At 38.1% G+C, this 23,666-nt stretch overlaps 1 protein-coding gene across 1 annotated transcript; it reads right to left on the bottom strand.

Annotated features, from left to right (window-relative positions):
• Positions 1–18,278: 18,278 nt before the first annotated feature.
• On the bottom strand, positions 18,279–21,166 carry LOC149840110 (RNA-binding (RRM/RBD/RNP motifs) family protein). Its single transcript, XM_090003041.1, has 6 exons — positions 19,951–21,166; positions 19,705–19,837; positions 19,486–19,609; positions 19,279–19,315; positions 18,986–19,178; positions 18,279–18,864 (listed from the first exon to the last, which is right to left on the bottom strand). The coding sequence occupies exons 1-6, from the start codon at positions 20,146–20,148 to the stop codon at positions 18,776–18,778; spliced, it is 774 nt and encodes a 257-aa protein (XP_089859167.1). The 5' UTR covers positions 20,149–21,166; the 3' UTR covers positions 18,279–18,775.
• Between the last annotated feature and the right edge of the window lie 2,500 nt (positions 21,167–23,666).

Here is a 23,666-nt window from a genome sequence, read left to right as displayed (position 1 = left end):
TGCCACTATTCATCGTTGACTTGTTTATACTGTACTTTTTTTTATAGAATTGATAACCATTTATGATGTAATCGTTATAACAATGCACAACTTTGTTCGGACCATTTTGTAAATCACATATTCATTGATCATTAACATCACCATGGCAAACCTACAAGCATAAACAATAACTATAATCACGACCAATTAAGTAACATATTATTATTTACACGAAAAGAATGCATGTCATCATCCTAACCAACTCCTTGAACCATGTCCTAAACTTATTTTCATGTTCTTTCTGTACTTTTGAATCAATGAGATGTGAAAGTTCTCTTCGCAATTCCAGATCAAATTGTCTGCACTTAACAAATATTTATATTATTGAACAATGTGCATACGTATAGAACTTAGTGTTACATACTAAGTATACTTACTCGATGTAGGGGTCGATCGCTGAGCAATTAAAGAGGATATAGATCTGTGTTGTATCTTGCTCTCGATCTTTCAAGAGTCTTCACTGACAACTGTCAAAGGCACGCCCAAGTGGTTGAAATATTGATAATTTGTTAACCACAATAAATTGTTTTTCATCATTATTACGAGTGGGGCAAGTATAACATGTTGGAATGTGAGGTTCAAAGTATATAAATGAGAAATTTGAAATCTCTTCTAAAGTGTATGCCTCACAAATTGAACCCTCCACTCTTGCTTTATTCTGAATCTTTTTGTTGACGTCAAACATGCATCTGCAATAATATACGTCACATAATACAATAAATTCCCAATAGCATTAGAGAGAAAAGTATAAATAAAAATATACCTTTCAAATGGGTACATCCACCGATATTGCACAGGACCACCAACCCTAAGTTCATATGGAAAATGTATGATCACATGTTTCATAACATCGAAAAATGCTGGCAGAAATATCTTCTCTAGCTGAAAAATAGTAGTGATGATAGAATCCTTGAGATTTTTTACCTCAGTTACTACAAATTCTGATGCACACAATATTCTAAAAAATCTACTCAACTCGGATAATACCCTCTATATAGGTTTGTCTAACATATCATGGAATGCTAGGAAAATCAACCATTGTATAATGACATGGCAATCATGGCTCTTCAACCCATGTAATTGTCTCTCGTCTATCTTCACAGCTCAAGCAATATTAGAGACGTATCTATTTAGAAATCTCAATAGTCTCAACCACTGACATACCTGCTTTACTTGATCTGATCCAAGCACGTACCTTGCCTTTGGTTTCAGTACTTTGTCATTGTACTCTTGGAATTTCAATTTTGGTCTTTTACATATTACTTTTAAATCCATACGGGCCTTCAAATTATCATTCGTTTTCTCTTTTATATTCATTGTCGTATTTAACATATTATCAAACATATTTTTCTTCACATGCATCACATCCAAATTATGTCATATCAATAAGGTTGGCCAATATGATAGTTCCCAAAATATAGATTTCTTTGTTCAATTGTAATCCTTCCTAAATCTAGGGAAGGGCATCGAACTACGGGCATCTGTCAGTCTATATAAAAAGTATCGCAATCGTCTTAAAATCTCTATGCTAGACAACCGTGTAGGTGGACCTTCTATTTCAGTTGTACATGCTCAAAACACATTCCTTTATTGTTGGAATGAATGGTTGCTAGATAAAAATTAACAGTGACAATCAAACCAGCACGAATTTCTTTCATGTGTCAATCTAAAAGATTTTGTATTTTTTATGCAGTACAGACATGTCAACCTCTCATATGTGTTCTAACCAGATAACATAGCATACGCAGGAAAGTCACTAATTGTCCATAGAACAACAACCTTCGTATTGAAGTTTTGTTTGTTATGGGCATCGTACGTGAGAGCACCGTCATCCCACAGTATTTTCAGCTCATTAATCAATGGCCTTAAATATACATCAAGATTTTGGCCCAGAGAGGTCAGACCAGGGATCAATAGAGACAAGAAAAGGTTTTGACGCTTCATACACAAGCTTAGAGGAATGTTGTATGGGGTGATAAATACTAGCCAACACGAGTATGGGGTTGATCTACCCCCAAATAGATTAAATTCATCTGTACATAAATCTAGCTTAACTTTTCTCACTTCCATTGTAAAGGTCTGATGAGTACGATCAAAGTGCTTCCAAGCTTCTGCGTCAACAGGATGCGTGATCTTATCTTCATCATGTTGAACTTTATTTGCATGTCATCTCATGTGTTTAACTGTCTTCGAAGACATATATAGTTGTTGTAATTTAGGGGTGAGAGGGAAATAGCAGAGTGACTTGTATGACACTTCTTTTGACCTCGTGCTACCATTGCCTCTTGTCTTTGGCTTGAACCGAGGATGCCCACATGACAGACATGATCTACTATTTTCTTGATCTTTGAAATACAACATGCAGTGATTTGGACAAACATCTATCTTTTGATACCTCATACCTAGAGTGTTGACCATAACCTTCACACGGTAGAAATTTTGTGGCAATTTTTCATCTTTGTGCAACATACTATTCACAATAGAGCATAGACGGTCAAAACATGATTGACTTAAATTATACTCTGACTTCAAATTCAGTAGTTGAATAACTGTAAACAAGATAGTGTGACTCTCGCAACCATTCCACAGTGGCTCATCAGCATCTCTAAGTAAGTCATAAAATCCACTAGCTGCATCGTTTGGTGCTTCTTCCTCTACCCCAGTTGGTACATCACTAGGACTCATAGTTGAACGCAGTTCTAATCCTGCGACATCAAATATCAAATTCAAATATGGATTATCGTGCATCACATCTACTCGTGCATCAAAATTATTCCAAAATTCTTCACCATGAAGCATTCAATTCTGATAACCACTCACAAAAGTCTTCTTGTATAGGTGATGTCTAACGCCATGAGGTTCTACAAATTGATTGTTCTTATACGTCGTGCAAGGGCACTTGATCTGACTGATGGGATCCACTCTACTAACACTTGTCGTTGCAAATTCAATAAAACTGTCAACATCAACCATATATTCTAGCGACACCTCATTATAAACTATCCTACGGTACATTCATTCACAGTTTGCAGTCATTTTATCCTATAATGATATGGATATTATCTTCACTAGTTAAAAGAGAATCATAATAATGCGTCGATGAAAAAAATATTAAATTTATCATGTATTGTTCATGGATATGATGATTTGATATATATATATCACAAAGATATTTAGAAAGATGAAATCACGTTCCTAAACACAATATATTCAATTTCAATATATTTTCATAATATAATTTCACATGGAGGGCAAAATTAATTCAAAAATAACTTCATGCAAGCATGTATACAGTCACGTCAAACATTGCAATATATTCAATCATTCATATCACAATAATATCAAACATGTACCTGCATCAAACACACTCCAATATCCCGCTAACTACTACCATAACTAGCATGTACTTCGAACTACAAAAATAAGAGAACTTCTATTTTCATACATTCAAATCATGCTCAGCATGATCTCCGAACTCCAGCAAAGCAGTCTTAGATATCCACAACTAAGTGAGTATGTGAACAGGAAAGTGTTGCATCCAAGAAAGTAAATAACATGTGATGCGCTTGCATCACTTACCACGGGTATTTACTTGATTTGCATTGCATATTTAGCCGCATGTGATGCTTAATACTAAGCATCACGCAATTAACTCAGGTACGTACCTTTAAAGCACAAATATACAAAATAATACAATATCAAACGATCTACTCATCCCTCTCACAAGGAGAGAACGCTACAGCTGTACACACACACAACGATCAGCTTATCGTCACCCGAACAGACCTTCATGATTGGCGAATACAGGTCAGAGGCCCGGTGAGATGGATGGAGCTCGACTGGTACACGATTGCTCACCGTTATTCCCACACGAACAAGGGCAGAAAAGAAAAAGAAGAAGAAGAAAATACAAAGAAGGGCAAATGGAGAATCCGGTACCGGCCGATGAGAACTGCAACAGTGAAGGGCCTCCGGGTCGACACTCGTCAAGGAGACAGCGGTGGTGCAGGGTGGACAAAAGAAAAGAGGGAAAGAAAAGAGGAAATGAGAGGTCGGCGATGGTCGATCTGTGACGAATTGGGCGAGACTCGGGAGGGGGAGGAAGAAGAGGAGGTCGGTGATGGCGCCGCTCCGACGACCTGCAGATGGGGAAGAAAGGAGGTGAGGAGAGGACTCGGGGAGGGGGAGGAAGAAGAGGAGGTCGGCACACGACTGTGGTCGGCGGCGAGAGAGATAGAGTAAGGGAAGAAGGAGGAGGTGATGGAGAGAAATTGGGTGACAGGCGGCGGGCGACGGTGGTACACAGCGACGAGAGAGGAGTGAGGGAAGAAGGAGGAGGTGACGGGAGACGGGCGATGGGGGGTGGGCGACGGGCGGCGATGGCACACGGTGGTGGTCGGCGGTGGCACACGACGATGAGAGAGAAGGAGTGAGGAAAGAAGGAGGAGGTGAAGGGCGGCGGGCTACGGGCGACGTGTGAGAGATGAAACAGAAAGGCAAAGAAAGGGGCTCACATTAGGGTTTTAGGGAGAAATGAGCCATGACTTAGAGACAAAAAATTGTGTCTCAAAATATGTCATCAATTAGAACGAAATAGCGACAGAAAAATTCTATCGCTCATCCGTCGCGAAGTTGTGATGGAGTTTGAGCCGGATTACATTCTGTCGCTAAGCCATCGCTAATTAGCGACGGATTTTGAGACAGAATTTTTTCATCGCAAATTTCACAACTAATTCTAATTTTAAAGACGACTAATTTTCTCTTGCTAATCCGTCGTAAAATTGTGATCTCTCTCTCTCTCGTAGGAAGCTCATAGACTTTATGTGAATTAATTGTTGTTTTCAGATATGATAGGAAATCAGTTTGATTCCATACAACATGGCATCATCAAAGATAAATGAATCCTTTAAACTGTTGGTTGAAGGGAAGTCATTAAGTTACGTGCTAAAAGTCTGTTCACCACGATGAACAAGTTACATTGATGGGATTAGTGATTTGATATGTGTCTCTGTTCTAAATAAAATCCTGCCAACAGCCGTTCATCCTGTACAATTAGATGAACAACCTTTACGTGTATCCTCTTGTGCATTAAAGACTACATACAGGATTTTACTGCAATCAAAAAATCTATACATATTTACAGTATCACTTTTGTTCTCAGCGGCCACTAACCTATACCTCACAGGTAGGCCTGTCGGGTTTGGTTCGGACTCAGGTGGAACCAGACTTGGATCATATTTTTGGGTATGGAGTCAGGTCTAATCGGGTCCACTATAAGAAAAAACATACCCAGACCCGATAAGAACTACATGAACCAAACCAGGACCATACTGGTAAAACCATATTTTTTAGCATTTTTACATTGAAAATTTATGGGTCTTAATCAGAACTTGGGTCGAGTCTGGTATAAAATTTCCCAAACTATGCCCGGGCCCATTATTAATTGGACCTTCGGGTCCCGAGTCTTCTTATTTATCACCATACCCAGACCCTAGGGTTTGGTTCAGGTCGAGTATGGGTCTGGTATAAAATTTCCCAAACTATGCCTGGGCCCATTATTAATCGGACCTTCGGGTCCCGAGTCTTCTTATTTATCACCATACCCAGACCCTAGGGTTTGGTTCAGGTCGAGTATGGGTCTGGTATAAAATTTCCCAAACTATGCCTGGGCCCATTATTAATCGGACCTTCGGGTCCCGAGTCTTCTTATTTATCACCATACCCGGACCCTATAGGGTTTGGTTCGGGTCGGGTCTGATAAACAAGCCAAACGAACAAGAAATGTTCGTGCGCTCGGCTCATGTTGGTGTTTGGCAGAGAGAGAGAGAGAGTACTCATAGTACCATTGATACTCATCTTGGTAAACCTTTTCTTTTTTATTTTTTTGGCCAATTAAGCAAATGGTTAGAATTAGATCCAACTATCGCTGGCACACGGGTGTATCTGTAGCTTTAAAGGTGGGCCACTTAAGGCACGGTGGTCCTGGAGCCTCACCCGGGGTTTTCTCTTGCTTCGGCAAGGGTTTATCATCATAAAAAAAATAAAATAGATCCAGATATAACGTTATGCCAAATTTTTAAGGTAACTAAGGCTCTGTTTGGATGCCGTAGTTGAGAGAGGTGATGGGAGATTCATGAAATCCTCATCATGCATCTCGATTGGGAATACCATTTTGGAAGGGGAGACAATTGAAAGTGGCTGCTGTGAAGATAGATCCAGATCCAGAACATATTTTGGATCTTTATCAAGCAACTCCACACGTTAAGGTCGACCCACATGCTGGAAAGGAGAGACCCAATACTGGATTGATAAGTTGTAATCTTGAATCTTATCTTGGTGGTGACTGTACAAAACATGGACTCCCTCTCTACAAGGAGACTGAATGTAATTGAAACTCTACAAAGCATGTACCTCTTGAACATCTATATAAAGAAGGGCGAGGCCTCCTCTCTGGGCATGTAAGCTAAGAGCGAGAGGTTTCCTCCAATGAACGTAAGTCATTGTTTAGACAGAACCACCATAAAAATCGTGTGTGCGTGTGTTTTCCCTACCCTCACCTAAGGTGTTCATTTTTACAAGGTTCATTTTCTTGTTCGACCAAGTGCAGTCAGATAGCTGGGGGTGATGGCATCAAGTTTGTCCAACCTTGTTCCCAATTCAGGCATGTAGTGGAATGTGTTTTTGTTTTTATTATCGATCAAATTTGATAAAAAAAATCTCTGTTATGGCGCTTTCAAATAGAATATGTTATGTACAGCAAAGATCTCATCAAATATGTAGATGGATCATAACCAACATCATGTCAATACGTTATAAAAGGTGAGCAACTTACACCTAATCTTGAGTTTGCTACTTGAAAATGGGTTAATTAATCTTGAGTTTGTTACTTGAAAATGGGTTTAGATCAACTCGCATTAAGTTGAATTAAAGCCATGGTTACTGAAGTCGTGTTGGAACAAATTATTGAAATCCCTTTAGTGCTGGACATTTGAATTGTGTTGGTCTCAAGATCCTTCAATTAAAATGTGACATCTAATACGTTAAGGAGGACATGAGCATAATAGAATACTTGAACCATGTCAAGTTTCTTGTCGACTCTATGTGTGTTGTTGATGAACCAGTTTTCAACGATGATCGGGTTCAATATACGTTAAATGGTCTAACTCAAGAGTATGAGAGTTTTATCACAACGGTTACTATATCTACTATTAACAAGCTTCCAAAGTTCAATAAAGTTTTTGACCTCTTACTAAAACAACTGAAAAGACTCCAAATGTTGAATCCAAAAACCCCTCAACAAGTTGAGACATCCATGACAATCGTTTTCTCACAGAGAGTGTGGCCAAGGGCGTGGTGGCCATGAAAGAGAAGTTGGTCAATTTAACTCCTTCCAGAATTATTAAAACACTGGCATAAGAGAAAATTAGGGTCAGCCAAGGACATCCCAATGCGATGGTGGTCAGAAGGATGGCCAGGTAGTCTGATAGTTATGTGATCGTAGAAATCACATGGCTTGTACTTGCTATGACATCCCAAAAGCCTTTGTCGTCATGGCCTTAAATAGTATGCAGGATAACTCATGGTACCCTAACACAGGAACCATACACCATGTGGCAAAGGATGATCTTAGTATGGTAAACAAGTCAGAATATCAAGTATGAGACGAGGTCATGATAAGTAATGGTATAAATTTTCCTATTGCAAATATATGTAATATTTATCTATCTTCTCATGAAAAACAGTTTTCCCTTTTAGATGTTCTTTATATACCTACCGTAAAGAAAAATCTTTTATCAATTGTCAAGTTTACTCAAGACAATAATTGTATTTTTGAATTCAACGCTGACAATTTTTGTGTTAAGGATTATTCTCTTAAGAGGTATCCTTGGCCGAGTTGTCCGCATAATGGGAAGAATAATCATGGTATTGTTTTGGTGAAGTTAATTTTGCTTGTGTCTCTCATAAGTTTTCTAAGGATGTCTAGCATTGTGGTTTGGGACATGTTAATTTCAAAACTTTAAATTTGCTTGGTCAGAATAATTTAATAGCATGTGATAATCATAAGTCATCTGATGACTAGTTATGTTATAGTTGCATCGCGAACAAGATTCATAAACTTTCATATAAAAAAGTTGAATTTTCTGCTAGTTCACCATCAGAGGTTGTGCATGCCGACTCTAGGGGTCTCACTTCTTCTCCTTCAAGAGAATAAAATATTTATTACTTGCTTCTAGTGGATAACAATTCTCATTTTTCTTGAATTTTTTTCTATTTAGTAAATCAAAAGCTTTATCATGTTTTGAGAACTTTAAAGCTATAGTTGATAATCAACTTAAAAAAAATAAGATTTTTCATAGTGATGGAGGTGAAGAATTTGTTAATGGTACTTTTTTTATTTTTTGAATAAGCATGAGATGAAGATGTGGCTTACTTGCTCGTATAGGCATCAACAAAATGGTATTGTTAAGCCTAATCATAGACATGTTTAAGAGACATGAATGAATCTCTTGGCACATGCCTTTTTAGATGTGAAGTTTTGGGTTGATGTTTTTTCGTATTGTTGTATACTTGATTAATCATCTTCTGAGTCCAAACTTGGGTGATAAGTCTTCATATGAGTTATTATTAAATTATGTGTCAAGATACGAGCATCTTAAAAAAATTGGGTGCACTTCTTATCCTTATTTGAGACGATACGTCAATTTTAAATTGTTGTCAAGATTCATAGAGATGTATATTTTGATATATGTGGATGACATAATTGTAGCATAGAGTTCATATCATAAGGTCAAAAATATTATTCATGCCTTTGATCAAGAGTTCTCCATTAAAGACTTGGGCCCTCTACACTACTTTTTTGGAATTTGAGTAATTCAAGACTCATCAAGCGTTATTTTGACTCAGAGAAAATATATAACAAATCTTTTGCTCAAGTCAGGTGTGATAGATTGCAAAAATATTGTTACCTCTGCATCGGCTAACATTTCACTTTCAAGATTTTCTAGTGAATTATTAGAAAATCCTACTCAGTACAAAAGTATAGTAAGAGCTTTGTAATATGCAGCATTCACTCGGCCAGACATTGCCTTTGCTATGAATAAGCCTTATCAATTTATGCATGAGTCCATGTAGAATTTTTGGACACGTGTAAAACGTATTCTGAGATATCTCAAAGGGACTCTTGGTTTTGGTTTACACATTAAGAAATCTATCAAATTTAGGCTGGCAGTGTTTTCTAATGCAGGTTGCCCCGATGACCGACCAGCGGATCTGTCACCTTTTTGGGGTCCAATCTTCTTCTGTGGAGTTCTTCTAAGCAACATATTGTTGTTTGGTCAAGTACATAGGCTGAGTACAAGGCCATTGTTGTGGAAGCCTCTGAACTAATGTGTCTTAATAATCTTTTAAAGGATTTAGGTTTTAAATCATCCCATGCTCCAATTCTTTGGTGTGATAATTTGAAATCTATATTTAGCCGTCAATCAAGTATTTCATGACATATTGAAATTGACTATCACTTTGTCAGAGAGAAGGTTGTTCATGGTGACATTTAAGTTTAGTTTATACAATATGAATATCAGATAGCCGACATCATCACTAAGGCACTTCTATGTCCAAAACTCCATTGTTTCATAGACAAACTTTATCTCGGGAAGATTAGCATAAGAAAACCTGTGAAGATGGATCCGGATCTAGAACATTTTTTGGATCCTCATCAAGCATGTCCACACCCTAAGGTGGACTCACATGCTGAAAAAGAGAGACCCAATGCTGGATTCATAAGTCCTAGTTATGACTCATGTCTTGGTGATGATTATACAAAACATGGACTCTTTCTCTACAAGGAGACTGAATGTAATTAAAACTCTTCAAAAACATGTATCTCTTGATCATCTATATAAAGAAGGGAGAGGCCTCCTCTCTGGTTGAGTAAGCTAAGAAAGAGAGAGAGGTTTCCTACAGTGATCATAGATCATTGCTTCGATCGAACCACTATAAAAATCATGTGTGTTTTCCTGTATATGTGCTTGCGTTTTCCTCGTCCTGATATGAAGTGTGTGTTTTTACAACCCCAGTAAAAAATCAGTGCATTTCAACAACATCCTTGCAAGGCTGTTGCCAAATCCATAGATTTGGTCACCTCTGTCATCACCCTTCACAACAACGACTCCCAAACAGAGCCTGAAAATCCCCAACTCAGCTTCTACACAGGTGTTTTTCTAGATTAGATGGCCCAAGCACGTTTGACTCTGCACAGAGGCAATCATCTGATCTTTTCTTGATGTATAAAATGCTATCTATTGTCGCACAAACCTCCAGTGAAAGTTACTGAAAAGTTTTTTTAAGGTAGACCTTACAATGTCACAAATCTTGGTGTTGGGAAAAACTTTCTAAGGAAAGTCTCCTAATCACATTTTCAATGCCTTGTGATTCTTGGATTTTCTCAACCTTTTGTGGTTGCAAGTCACAATCATTGCACTTTCTCAAGTTTAGTGAAACATGCTAAAGTGCAAGTTATGATTGTAATTCTCACTCAAGAATTTTTCTCTTGTCAATCCTATCAAAGTTTGTTACAAGGGTCCTTTGGATTCTCAACTGTGATTGCTCATCCAACCTGTGACCAAAGGAAATATGCTTTTAGAACTTTTGTTTTTTCCAAGAAAAATATGATGTATGTAAAGAATAAACTCAAATATATAAAATTTTAAGAAAAACAAATAAAAAATATGAAGATACAAAACATTGTTGCATTGAATTAATATGAAAAACAAAGCTTGAATATCTTAAAATAGGTGTTCTTAGAAAATATCGTAATATTTCATGATAATGTTGAATCTTAAAAATATCACCATAAAATCACAATATTTTCAAATTATATACCACTTGCATTTGTTACATAGCCAGCACTCGAAATTTATTGGACCTACACTTGTGGCCGCCTATATAGACAAATGTCCGTAGCCTTGAGAACCATTAAAGATTCAGCAGTCAATCTGTACCCAAAATCCAGCTTGTCTAGGCTGGATCCATTCACTACCAACAAGAAACGAGTCAGGCTCCTCACGTGCCTTTCCATCCACTACATATCATCAATGATGGAGGGTCCCCTTGGTCATATGTCATGTGGGATGCCTTCCTCCCCATGTTAGCCTCATGTTCTGAACTGGACACCCACTGATGTCAAAGTGACAAAGGAATTTGATCCTTTACTAGAACCACGAACCAATAAACTAAGTCAATCAAATCACAAAAAAACAGGAAGGAGAGAGAGGAGTTTGAGTTGTTGGTTGCTACTTGCTTGGAGGGCTGTTTGGCTTGAGAGGAATGAAAGAACCTTTAATGGAAGCTTCAAACTATTGAGTTCAGTTTTGGATTTGATTCAATGGGAGCTTAGGCAGCCCTGTAGGCTCAGATGGCCTGACTCGGATCTTAATTAATGGATCCATCTTCCTGGTTTTGGGCCTTTGGCCGTCCATGAAGATAGACACTTCGTTTTAACTTTTGAATTTAAGTTCTATTACTGACATATTGGGATTAAGGTGACACCTTGTAAACTTCTGTTATACTGTCAGTTAATGAATCTTTTTCTCTCAAAAGAGAGAGAGAGAGAAGGAAAAGACCATGAGGCTTTATGTATAGGTGAAACACCTAATACATTTGGATAAATTGTTGGATTAGGTATAGTGGATTTCAGATGCCACAGTATAGATTCAGACAATTAAACATGATTAGGCTAATTAATGCATAAATTTAGATTTGATAAGGCAGGGGCTGGGGTGGATCAGATTAGGTTCTCAATAGGGGATGTACAATGCCAGATTCAGGCCTAAACTATTTGATTCCATTGTTCTAGGTTTGGTAAATCACTATCCATTTCCCTAACATTTTTCCTTGAGTTGTGGCTTTCCAACCACAAGTTCCTGTGAATGGTGTGAACCAACCATATTTAAAGGCTATAATGCACCAAAAATTGTAGGGTCAAACTACAACTCTTAGTTCTCTTGTTGTATCGAGCAAAGTAAAATTGGTAGACTCCTCAAGGGATTGGAGCAAATATATACGAGTACAATGCATTTAAGAGATCATAAATTGACACACATGTGCGCCTGCTCTCACGCACAAATGGGGGCCCGCCACACTGTTGTTATCGAATTAAAAGAGGTAGATATATATGGAATAGAGAAAACCATGTTTGTGAGCTAGCAAAGGTTTGGCATTATTCATCATTTTTGCAGTGGAAATAGGAGCAGAGGCTGGCATGAAAGCAACACTCAAAATATTTACTGATCAGGGTACACCAGATAGGTGTTAATTAACAGAGATAAGGACAGGCAGCATATTGCTCTCGAGGTTTTAAACCAATGCATATATATATATATATATATATTGACTCTGCAGTAAATAGATGGAATCAATGGGGAACCCCTTTGTCTGATATGTTGATGGCTCCAAGAGGGTGGTGTGCTGGGTATTATAATGCATGGCATGTGAGTCTCTACATCAGAAATTAAGTGAAAGACTTGAGTTCCTTATTGCTGTAGCTCATCTGGTAGGGGCGACTCTTGAGCATCACCATCGGGGGGCTCCGTTTGTCTGGTAGGAGCGGCTAGTGTACGTCACCTTGTGTTGGGGGCGTTGCAGGTTCAAAACCCAATGGTATAGTTGGATAACTGATAGGGGTCTGCCTAACCTCAGCTTGCCTTCCAAAAAACAATAAAATATATTGACGGTACGTCATAAGTTTGAGACTCATAGGTGTGCATCCTTTGCTGCGAATGTACTTCCCGATGGGCAAAGGGGACCGGAGGTTTTACAACAACAACAACAACAACTACGCCTTCATCCCAAAACAATTGGGGTCAGCGATATGAACCAAAAAAGAAATTCATTTTGGGTCTTCCACATGAATCCTTTTCCTCCAATCATTTCTATCCAACGCCATGTCCTCGGTGAGGTTCAAAGCATTCATATCCTTTCCTATCATCTCCATCCAAGTCTTCCTAGGCCTACCCCTACCTCTTTTAACTAATATATTTTCCCATTTCTCCAACCTTCTAACTGGAGCATCATTAGGCCTTCGCCGAATATGTCCAAACCACCGTAAACGATTCTCTCGCATCTTATTCTCAATGAGTGCAACACCTACCTTCTTACGTATCTCTTCGTTCCGAATCTTATCTTTTATTGTATTTCCACACATCCATCTAAGCATCCGCATCTCAGCTACACTCATTTTTTGAATATGATGTTTCTTGGCAGCCCAACATTCCGTACCATATAGTAAAGCGGGTCTAATAGTCGTCCTATAAAACTTTCCCTTCAACCGCAATGGCATTCTACGATCGCACAGCACTCCAGTAGCACTTTTCCATTTCATCCACCCAACCTTTATCCTATGATTTACATCTCCATCAATTTCTCCATACTTTTGAATGATGGATCCCAAATATTTGAAATAATCATTCACCGGTATATCTTGCTCACCAAGCTTCACTACACTCCCATCACTACTTCGTTGCTTACTAAACCGACATTCCATATATTCAGTCTTACTCTTACTCAACTTAAAACCTCTAGCTTCCAATGTCTGTCTCCATAATTCTAACTTAGCATTAACCCCAGCTCTAGACTCATCAATCAAAACAATATCATCAGCAAACAACATACACCACGGTACATTTTCTTGAATTGATCTCGTAAGCTCATCCATCACTATCGCAAATAGGAAAGGGCTTAAAGCAGATCCTTGATGTAACCCAACCGTTATAGGAAAATTGGTTGTCACCCCTCCACAAGTGCGGACATTGGTTACTACTCCTTCATACATATCTTTAATTATACTAATGTACTTGAGAGAAACACCTTTCTTCATCATTGTCCACCAGAGAACGTCCCTAGGTACTCTATCGTATGCATTCTCTAAATCAATAAAAACCATATGCAAATCTTTGTTCCTCTCTCTATATCTTTCAATAAGTTGTCTAAGAAGATGTATAGCTTCCATAGTTGATCTTCCAGGCATAAAACCAAATTGATTCTCCGATATCATGACAACCTTCCTCAACCTAGACTCAATCACCCTCTCCCAAAGTTTCATAGTATGACTCATGAGTTTTATACCACGATAGTTTGTGCAATCTTGTATATCACCCTTATTCTTATATAAAGGCACCAAAGTACTCTTCCTCCACTCATTAGGCATCTTATTTGTTCGCCAAATCAAGTTAAAAAGATTTGTCAACCATTCTAAACCTTTCTCTCCCAAGCATTTCCAAGCCTCGATAGGTATACCATCTGGGCCAACTGCCCTTCTTGACTTCATTTTCTTCAAAGCCTCTGCAATTTCTTTCTTTTGAATCTTGCGCATGAAGTCACGATTTATCTCATGAAAAGGAATGGAGAAGTCTCCAAGATCTTGAGCATGACTATCATTAAATAGCTTATCAAAATAATCTTTCCATCTCTCCTTAATCTCCTCATCTTTGACTAAAACCCTTTGCGTTTCATCTTTGATACATCTAACCATACCCAAATCCTTCGATTTCCTATCTCTCATCTTTGCAAGCCTATAAATATCCTTCTCGCCTTCTTTGGTATCCAACTTGTCATAAACCTCCTTATATACCTTAGCCCTCGCGTTTCGAACAACTTTTTTAGCTTCCTTCTTTGCTATCATATACTTCTCCAAATTCTCATTATCACGACTCTTACTTAGATTTCTATAACACTCTCTTTTAACCTTAATAGCTAATTTGACATCCTCGTTCCACCATGATGTATCCTTACCTAGTGGTGCACCGCCTTTAGACTCACCCAATACCTCCTTAGCTACTTTTCTCATACCACCCGCTATCTTATTCCACATTGATTCTGAATCCTCCTCGAGACACCAATCAACTTCCTTAACTACCTGCTCTACAAACATATAAAATCTATGAACGAGTGAGTTTTACCTCAATTGTCAAAAAAAAATGTCTCTAATTAGTTTGTTAATCAGCTATTATCTGATGGAATACACACACATATAGGAAATTTGATAGCTGCCTACCACTTTTTGAGCCTACCACCAGTGAATAGGTTTTTTCGCAAATCTAACCCTGTTTATGTGTTCGGCATGGTCGATTTGATAGGAAATAACATTTGGATCATGTTTTTCGATAAAAAATATTATGTTTTAAGCATTGAATACTTTTAAAAGTTATAGACCGTTAATTTTTAAAACTTATAAAAACCTAACTCTGAATCAGACGATCTAAGAGTCGATTCCAATAAAATCAAGCAAGTAAATCACGGTCAGATTTTAGAAAAAATAAAAAAATCCTTCCAAATCCTGGTAGGCTGGTAGGTTAGAAACATGGTAGCACCTACTCTCTCTCTCTCTCAATATATATATATATATATATATATATATATATATATATATATATATATATATATATATATATATATATTGAGAGAGAGAGAGAGAACTGAAAACATTAGGCCCGCTTTTCTCACTCTTCCCCGTTAAGCCCCATAGTTTGAAGTGTTTTATGATAGATCTCAAACAATTTAGTGGGAAGTGATTCTTGGATCATGTTTTTCGATGAAAAAATATATTTTTCTGAGCCAAAAAAAATTGATGCCTTCATAGCAATTAATATTGGATCACCGGAAACCTTGTATACAAGTCAAATTTCAGTGATCCAAAAAGCTGATTCCCATTCAACAGAACCTATAGATCACATCTATGGTGTTAGATGTGGGAAAAAATGCAAAAAAATATGATTTTTGAAGGAGCCTAATGGGGCAGAACCATCGACATTACACACACACACACACACATATATATATATATATATATGAAGTGATTGAGATAAAAAAAAATTTAAAAAATAATATCATGTGTTCATGGCATATTGCCTTGCATTTCTAGGCTGGACAGATGAAAATCCTTTCTTTTACGTTGCCCCACCACATCATCTATGTTTCCTCCATTATGGGGCCTAGATTCCCTTTTCCTTTCTTAAGGCTAGGCCTAGATTCTTGTCAATATCGAAACAAAAATTGGTTTTACAGATCTTAATTATGACATGTATTCTTTATGTTTCTCGTCAGTAATAGGCAGATCATTAAATATCACCAGAATTAAACTGCATTTATTCCTTAATCCAGCAACCAAACAGTTGTTTAACGGATAGTAAAGCACCCCACTTAATTAGGGGAGGTTACATTACATAATAAGCTTGTTATACCTGATAAATAAACAATCATTCACTAGCTTGATTATGCCAACATCAACTAACAGAAGTACTAAAGTGCTTATGAAAAACATTGATCATTAGATTTCAATATGCTTATAGTAATTGTATTATCAATAATCATCTGCCCTATTTCAATGGCCGGATGTGAGCCGTTCATGGCTTGGCTCTTGCTTTTCTCATAAAGAGCTTGCTCGAACTCGTCAAATGCATTCCGCAAGTAGAGCACTCATGACAGCAGTTCAGCTCGTGTCATTAACCTCGTATAATCTCTTTTAGTACTAAATAAATATTTTGTACATAACATGGTGTAGTGTAGATCAATTGGTTGAAATGTTTGGCTCGCAAGCAATAAGTTTGCAGTTTAGATCTTATGCGTTGTAATTTTCTTCTTGTAAATTAGCCTGATTGAGCTCAGTTTAAATGGTTCTAAGGTATAGATCCTATTGAGCTTTGAAATAAAGTATTTTATCATGAATGAACTTCCTCAAGATCAGCTCATTTAGCTCAGGCTAGTCATGAGCCCCAGTTTGGCTCGGCTAACCACAATCAGCTCCTTCAGCATGCACTTTAACCAGCCCTAGCATGTTTCGGGTGCTGTTTAGGAATCAAAACAAGAAAGGCACAAGCATCAAAAGCTCGACCGTGGCATTATAGAGGAAGCCAGCACGGTCAAATTAGGCTCAGGCCCCACATGTATTGTCCATCTTAAACACTCAACACAAGGCGCAGCTGTTGTCTGTGGGCCCCCACAATTTCCACCCTCTTTTTATAGCCGTCCATCTCAGGGATTAAGGGTGTTGGGGACCAAGCACGACATATTGTTGCTTTTCTCCTACTAGGCTTGCTTCTAAGACCAGCACCCTGAGTTTTTTTTTTATATTTACACTAAAAAACTGTCCTCAGGATCAAGATCCTAGCCGTGTTGACTACCATATGATCACTGTCCTGTCAGCATAAAACTCCATAGGCTTACCCCTTGCCCACAGGAAATCTCCAGGCTTCGGCTTGCTCAAGGGGTGACACCCATGAGATTTGAACCTAAACTGCCTGCCTAGCGGCCTAGGCCCAACACACTATGTCAAACCCTTTTGAAGCCACCAGCACCCTGATTTTTTTCACCACTTTTTTTTTTATTAATGAGAAACTGCCACTATTGTTTGGACTAAGCAGACCAACCTAGCCTGATCCCTGAAGCCCTTGGAGAAAGGATCAGGCGCAATCATATTACACACTTTGAATGTGCTGCTGCACCTGACTGCCCTCCATCTCCGGGATCAGGTGCAGCTTCTTTCACCACTTGACATGAAAAATCTGCATCAGATAATAGCTAAAACCTCCGGCTTAAAACAGAAGGCTAACTCCAAAAAAAGTCCTTCAATGAACACTTATAGAATAAATAAAGTTTAAGAAAATGTGGACGTCGGCAACATCAAACCAACTTGAAAGGAAAGTCCAGTTAAATTATCCTAAAAAAGATTCCTTACTGTCTCTATCACCCACCATAACTATATCCAAGAACCATATACTACCTACACATAAAACCATTAAAAAATTGTTCAAATGAAATCAATTTGGCTGGACATTGACTTTTCATACATCCATCATGAGGGCCCTTTGTTAGAACTTTCAGACAACCCAATTACCTGATTTTGCTTTTGAACCAAGTAATCTCTCCTCTGACCTTATAAAAAAAAGCCTCATCTTTTTACTTGCCCTATCATGAGAAAATGTTGGGAAACCTCCCCCTAATTTCTAGGCAATGTGCACCTTGGATACTACATAATCTCCCAAACACTACTAATAATAATAAATAATATTAATAAATACCCACTTCATAATTGGTGCAATATAACAAATAATACAGCCCAAAGTGTACGCTACCTTCTATTTTTCCCTTTTTTGCAATATGAAAGTTGAATTATGAACAAAAGAAGCAAGAAATTACAGATGAAACACCCAGAACAAAAATCTGGGCCCTCTAAATGGAAGATGGTAAGATAAAAAAACTTGAAATCCAGAGATATAAAAGTGCTCTCTGAAAAAGTCAATCACAGACTCGAGGTCAATATGTGTGGTGTGGATCATGGCTGTACTCGAGCTGTCAAGAGATGTCAGTCTTTGTCAAAATCATGATCGATCCCAAATTTAACCGTTGACCACCAAATGGTATACCTAGAAATATTAAAAAAAAAAGAGAAACTACCCAGTACTCGGAAGAATCCCAAATGATCAGTAATGATGATTAGCATAACGATCACGAAAAATCAATCCCCTCGTTTCCTCTCTTTCTTGAACCATTCTCTCTCTCTCTTGCTGTTGTTTCTTGCGCCAACAGAGCAGCAGGCACGCGTATAAGTTATTCCCCATCGGGCAGATCAATAAAGAAGGAACCCCAAAAGCCCAAATATGCTGCTTCTTTCTGTATATCCTTCTTTCTGATGAGTTGTTTCACCAATCTGAGGACAACCCACAAATTTTTAGTCCAGAAAACATCAGGCAGAAGAAGGGTTCTGCTCTGCATTGCTCCCCCCGGGTGGCTCAGAGGAGGAGGATGCTGTGGTGGTCACCGGCACTCTACCTTCTGCATTTCACCACAGACTTATGTTTCAGTGTTGTCATAATAATCCCTTTAACAAGATAGAAAGGTTTTTCATGACAACAAAAAGGAAAAGGAGAAATCTACAGAAAAAGTAAAGGTTTACCTGTTGTAGATGGAACATTGGTGGTTGGAGAGAGAATGGGAGATCCGTATTGCTGTTGAGGCATATAATGAGGGTATTGCATACTGCTCTGCGCGTACTGTGTGTAGTATGGGTAGATTGCTGAGTTTGGAAGCATTCCCAGCCCTGGATAGTAGTGGGAAAACTGGTGCCCTCCATACGGATTGTAATAGGTCTGCAATTTCAGAGCAAGGCATCTTTTAATACATCATCTGATTTCCTTACTTAAATGCCATATCATATACTATCTAATGATCTGAACCAACAATACCAACCATTGGGTATATGCTTTCTTGAGAATAACCAGTGAACCTGCACAACAACAAAAAGAAGAAGAAGAAGAAGAAGAAAGACTTATTATTACTTTTTTTTAATGAACAAGAAAGAAAGATTTATTATCAAGACATAAGAATGAAACATTTTTAATCTTTTTCAATTGAGTAAAGATGAAATGTGGTTTAGGTGAGTGTTGTTAATGTTACCCGTAAGTTTGATAAGGAAAGGTTTGTTGGAATGCGTATTGAGGCTGTTGCGGGTAGGACGTCCCCGGCGGGTGATATGCTGGAGCTCCGGCCGATCCTGTTGCCATTCTATATCGACCACCACCTTTAACAGGAAAGAGATAAAATTTGTTGGCATCTCTTGATTGGCTCTATTTTGGTGTTTCTGGTTTGATCTATATGAATAAATATGAAACTAACCGTGTTGAGGAGTGGGCGGTCGTGATGGACGGGCACCAAAAGATGCCAAATTGCAGTTAGCCCTTCTACCATCGATCATAGGCGAAGGATCTAGGCACGCCCTAGTTGCTGAATCTGCATCCTTGAATGTCACCTTTACAAAAAGAGAGAGAAAAACAGGAAACACAAAGAGACGTTAAACATAAAGAAAACCCCCTAAAAAGTCACAGAACAGAATGGGTGAGGGATTCTTTTTTGAATTCTTACAAAGCCATATCCCTTTGATCTCCCTGTGGCCTTGTCCGTGATCACAACCGCTTCAAGTATCTCCCCAAATTGCTCAAAATAGCGTCTCATTGTGTCCCTCTGAGTCTCCCATGCTAACCCCCCAACAAAGATCTTGGTGTACGTTGTGTCCCCAAACTGCCCAATGCCCATATTCCCTTGCCGTTGCCTTTGTGCCATCCCTCCACAACAAACCAAAAGGAAGAGCAAGGAAGGATACAGAATTATACAAAACACAACCTCCCCACTAAACAGATCACCAACTAAACATGCATAACAATGAGAAATAAACACACTCCCATCTCATTTTCCTCCTCCCCTTCTCCCTCTCCTAATAAACAAACCACATTACAATCCCTTTCCTATGGGTTTGAGAGAGAGAGAGAGAGAGAGAATAAAGATGAGGGAAGGGTGAGAGGGGGTCAGGGTTGTGTCAATGTTTGTTGTGGATCCCACAATCGGTATCGACCAATGAATTGAGAGGGGCCAATTTTTTTTTCCTTAATGTATGACCACTTTCTATACTTGTATATCAAAGGGAGGGATATATCTGCTTCGCTGTCTTCAACCTTTTTAATTGTTTCCCTTGTGCATCTATATTTAATTAGGGATTGTGAGATGTGGGGCGAGTTGGAAGAAGATACCTTGACCGTCTTCTTCCTTGTATTGATTCAGACTCTTATGAATCGAACCCTCGGACTAGAAATTACTCTTCCTTCAGAGGGTTGAATCAAGAATCTGATGAGCTACCTTAGAGAGAGAAAGAGATGGCGATGGTAGTGGTGTTTTTTTCTACCTGTCCTTGCCTATAATGGCGGGATGAGCGGCGTGTTGAGTGGCTGATTTGGGTTTGCGTGATGCAATGAAGACCAACGGAATATTTGCTTATTTTATTGTTAAGACTTTAAGAGTACTGGGGGTTTATTACTAAAGAAAGAAAGGAAGAGGAAATGACAGAGAGGGGGAGGGGGTTCCTGCGGGCGAACCAAATCATTACTGTCGCTAGCCACCCGGATGCCCCCCTACCGGCTGGGACTGTCCGAACTCAAGATACACTGGTCAAACCGTTGGCTGCCCCTCTCCTTTCATTTCATCGATGACTCGGCTGATCAAACCTGAGAGACTCCGTCCCTCTCGGCGATCGGCCTCTCTCTCTCTCTCTCTCTCTCTCTCTCTCTCTCTCTCTCTCTCTCTCTCTATATATATATATATATATATATATATATATATATATAAGAGAAATGATCATATTAGGTCACATTTCCTGTTCAGCAGCAAAGTTTTGAAGTGTTTTATGATAGATCTGAACCGTTAGATGTGTTTAGCATGCATGCTCCATTTAATGAGCTGATCATTTTTTTTATGCAAAAACATGTTTTTATGAGCTGAGAAAAACTGGTACCTTCATAACCATTAATTTTGGATCACAGGAAAAACTTATATACAGGTCAGATTAGGGTGATTCAAAATCTAGTTCACACTAAACAAAATATGTAGATCATATTTTTTGTGTTATATGTGAGAAAAATATGTCAAAAACAACAATTTTTGAGGGAGTTGAACGAGAATGTGGGAAGGAGCGCATTACTATATATATATATATATATATATATATATATATATATATATATATATATTTTTTTTTTTTTTTTTTGAAAATATGCTAAATGGTTTTTCTAGCTTTCTATTTTATTTTTCATCTTACATGTGTGATATGTACACGATATATATATAGTGAAAATATGCTAAATGGTTTTTCTAGCTTTTTTTTTTCATTTTACATATGTGATATGTACAAGAGTTTAACACGTAAGTTTTTATAAGATTTCAAAAACGATCGACCCAAAATCTTTGTAAATTTTTTAGATTCTAAATATCTTTTCTTTATTGAAAAAGCATAGTCCAGATGTCAATTCCTAGTAAATAAATCATACCCAACACATCTATAAGGTCATAATTGAAAAAAAAAATATTGAAAACCCCATTTATCATGCTTTTATCACTAGGGATTAAGGGTGGCAAAATCTGACCCGACCCGCCAACCCGCTTCTTAGCCGGGTTAGGGTTTGGCTTAAATGGGTGCGTGTCATAAATGGGTCGACCCGCCTAACCCGTTTATTAAACGGGTCGTGTTGGTGTTAGGGGTATGCTAACCTGTTTGACCCATTTAATAAAGGGGTTAGGCGGGCGGGTCAACCCGTTTACACGAACCTGCAACCCGTTTATATATATATAAACTTATCTAACCCTAGCTCCTAACTTTACACTTTAGTCACCCACCTAACTCCTTTCTACCCAGCCGCATCCGAGAGCCCGAGACCTCTCCTGTCCAGTGGTGGTGTGCTCCTGTGCGGTTATCGTGTCTATGTTATCGGGTCGACCCGTAATAAATGGGTCATGTTCGTGTTGAGGTATTCTGACCCGCCAACCCGACCCGATTGTCACCACTACTAGGGATGGCAGTAGATCGAGGCGGGGCAGGGGACAAGGTCTCCACCCCTGTCCCGTCCCAAAATTTTGCCCTCCATCCCTGTGACGGGGGTGACTTTGGACCTCCATCCCCTCTCCGTCTCAAAATAATTATCCCCATTCCTTCTCCATCTCTGTTTGATCATTTTATTCTCAAATCATAAATGGAGCAAACCTATCTCAACTTTATCTATGAACCCTATCAACACCAAAAACCAAAATTGATAAGTAAATCTTTTATAGAAAAAAAGGAAGTTATATCACAATTCATCAGTAACAATTGTTAGAACTTAAATAGAGCAACAACAGGCATCACTGGATCCAAAAGATGTTTTTACTAATCAAATGAGTCAATCATTATTAGATAATACAATCAAGATGATGATTTCAATTGCTAAAGAAAAGCACGTTCAAGCAAAAGAATATTGAATAATCTGAAAATAGGAAATCAAAAAGACTAACTGAGAAAACTAGGATCAGCTTTCATCCAATCTCCTGCAAAATCTTTCCCGACATATATCCACCACTTAAATAAAGAAAGCCAAAAAAAATAACCACTATGTAGATGACAGAAAAATCTTGCCCACCATATATCCAATAAAGATATTTTTTATGTGACCAAAAAAAAAACAAGACAAAAGTAACTAGCATGTAGATGACAATTAATAGCACAAATGCATGAGAGAATAAAAAATCATCATTGAATTCAAGTTTATATCTCAAAAGTAACCAAAGTGCAGCTTAAAGGTTAAAGGCCAAAAGAAAATTGTACCCTACTAATATGTTGCAATATATCTAGAAACTATGAACCCAGCTATCAACAAGCATACAACTCTACAAGAAAAATGTGGATTAATGATAGACGCTATCCGTCATTAATCCATCGCTAACGTGTTTAGCGACGGATTAAAGATAGATTAACGACGGAAATCGGTCGTCGCATAATCCTGGTCGCTAAAATGCAACACAAATTATTTGTCGTCGTCGCTAAAATTTAAAGACGAATATGTATCCGTCGCTAATATTCATTGCCAATTGAGCGACGAATTAAATTTCATCGCAAAACATCAACTGATTTAAATTGGCGATGGATATTAGCGACGGATAATATCTGCCGCAAATTTAAAAAAAAAAATGAAATATGAATATCGGGAAAAATTTCTTGTTATACAATTTATATAACTTGTGTATAAAAAACAAAGTACATATAAACAATACATATACAAAGC

This window comes from Nuphar pumila, chromosome 4 (genome assembly GCF_984573655.1).
Source record: "Nuphar pumila chromosome 4, dmNupPumi1.hap1.1, whole genome shotgun sequence".
Lineage (NCBI taxonomy): Eukaryota > Viridiplantae > Streptophyta > Magnoliopsida > Nymphaeales > Nymphaeaceae > Nuphar > Nuphar pumila.
This window is presented reverse-complemented; position numbering and strand designations above follow the sequence as displayed.

Bases quoted from the DNA above. Each gene is read 5' to 3' on its own strand.
- LOC149840110 (XM_090003041.1), bottom strand. From the start codon at position 20,148: ATGGCACAAAGGCAACGGCAAGGGAATATGGGCATTGGGCAGTTTGGG. The intron at 19,316-19,485 runs GTAACATTAACA...GTTGTTGTGCAG, and splicing joins TTTCCTTATCAAACTTACGG to GTTCACTGGTTATTCTCAAG. The intron at 19,179-19,278 runs GTTGGTATTGTT...CTGAAATTGCAG, and splicing joins AAGAAAGCATATACCCAATG to ACCTATTACAATCCGTATGG.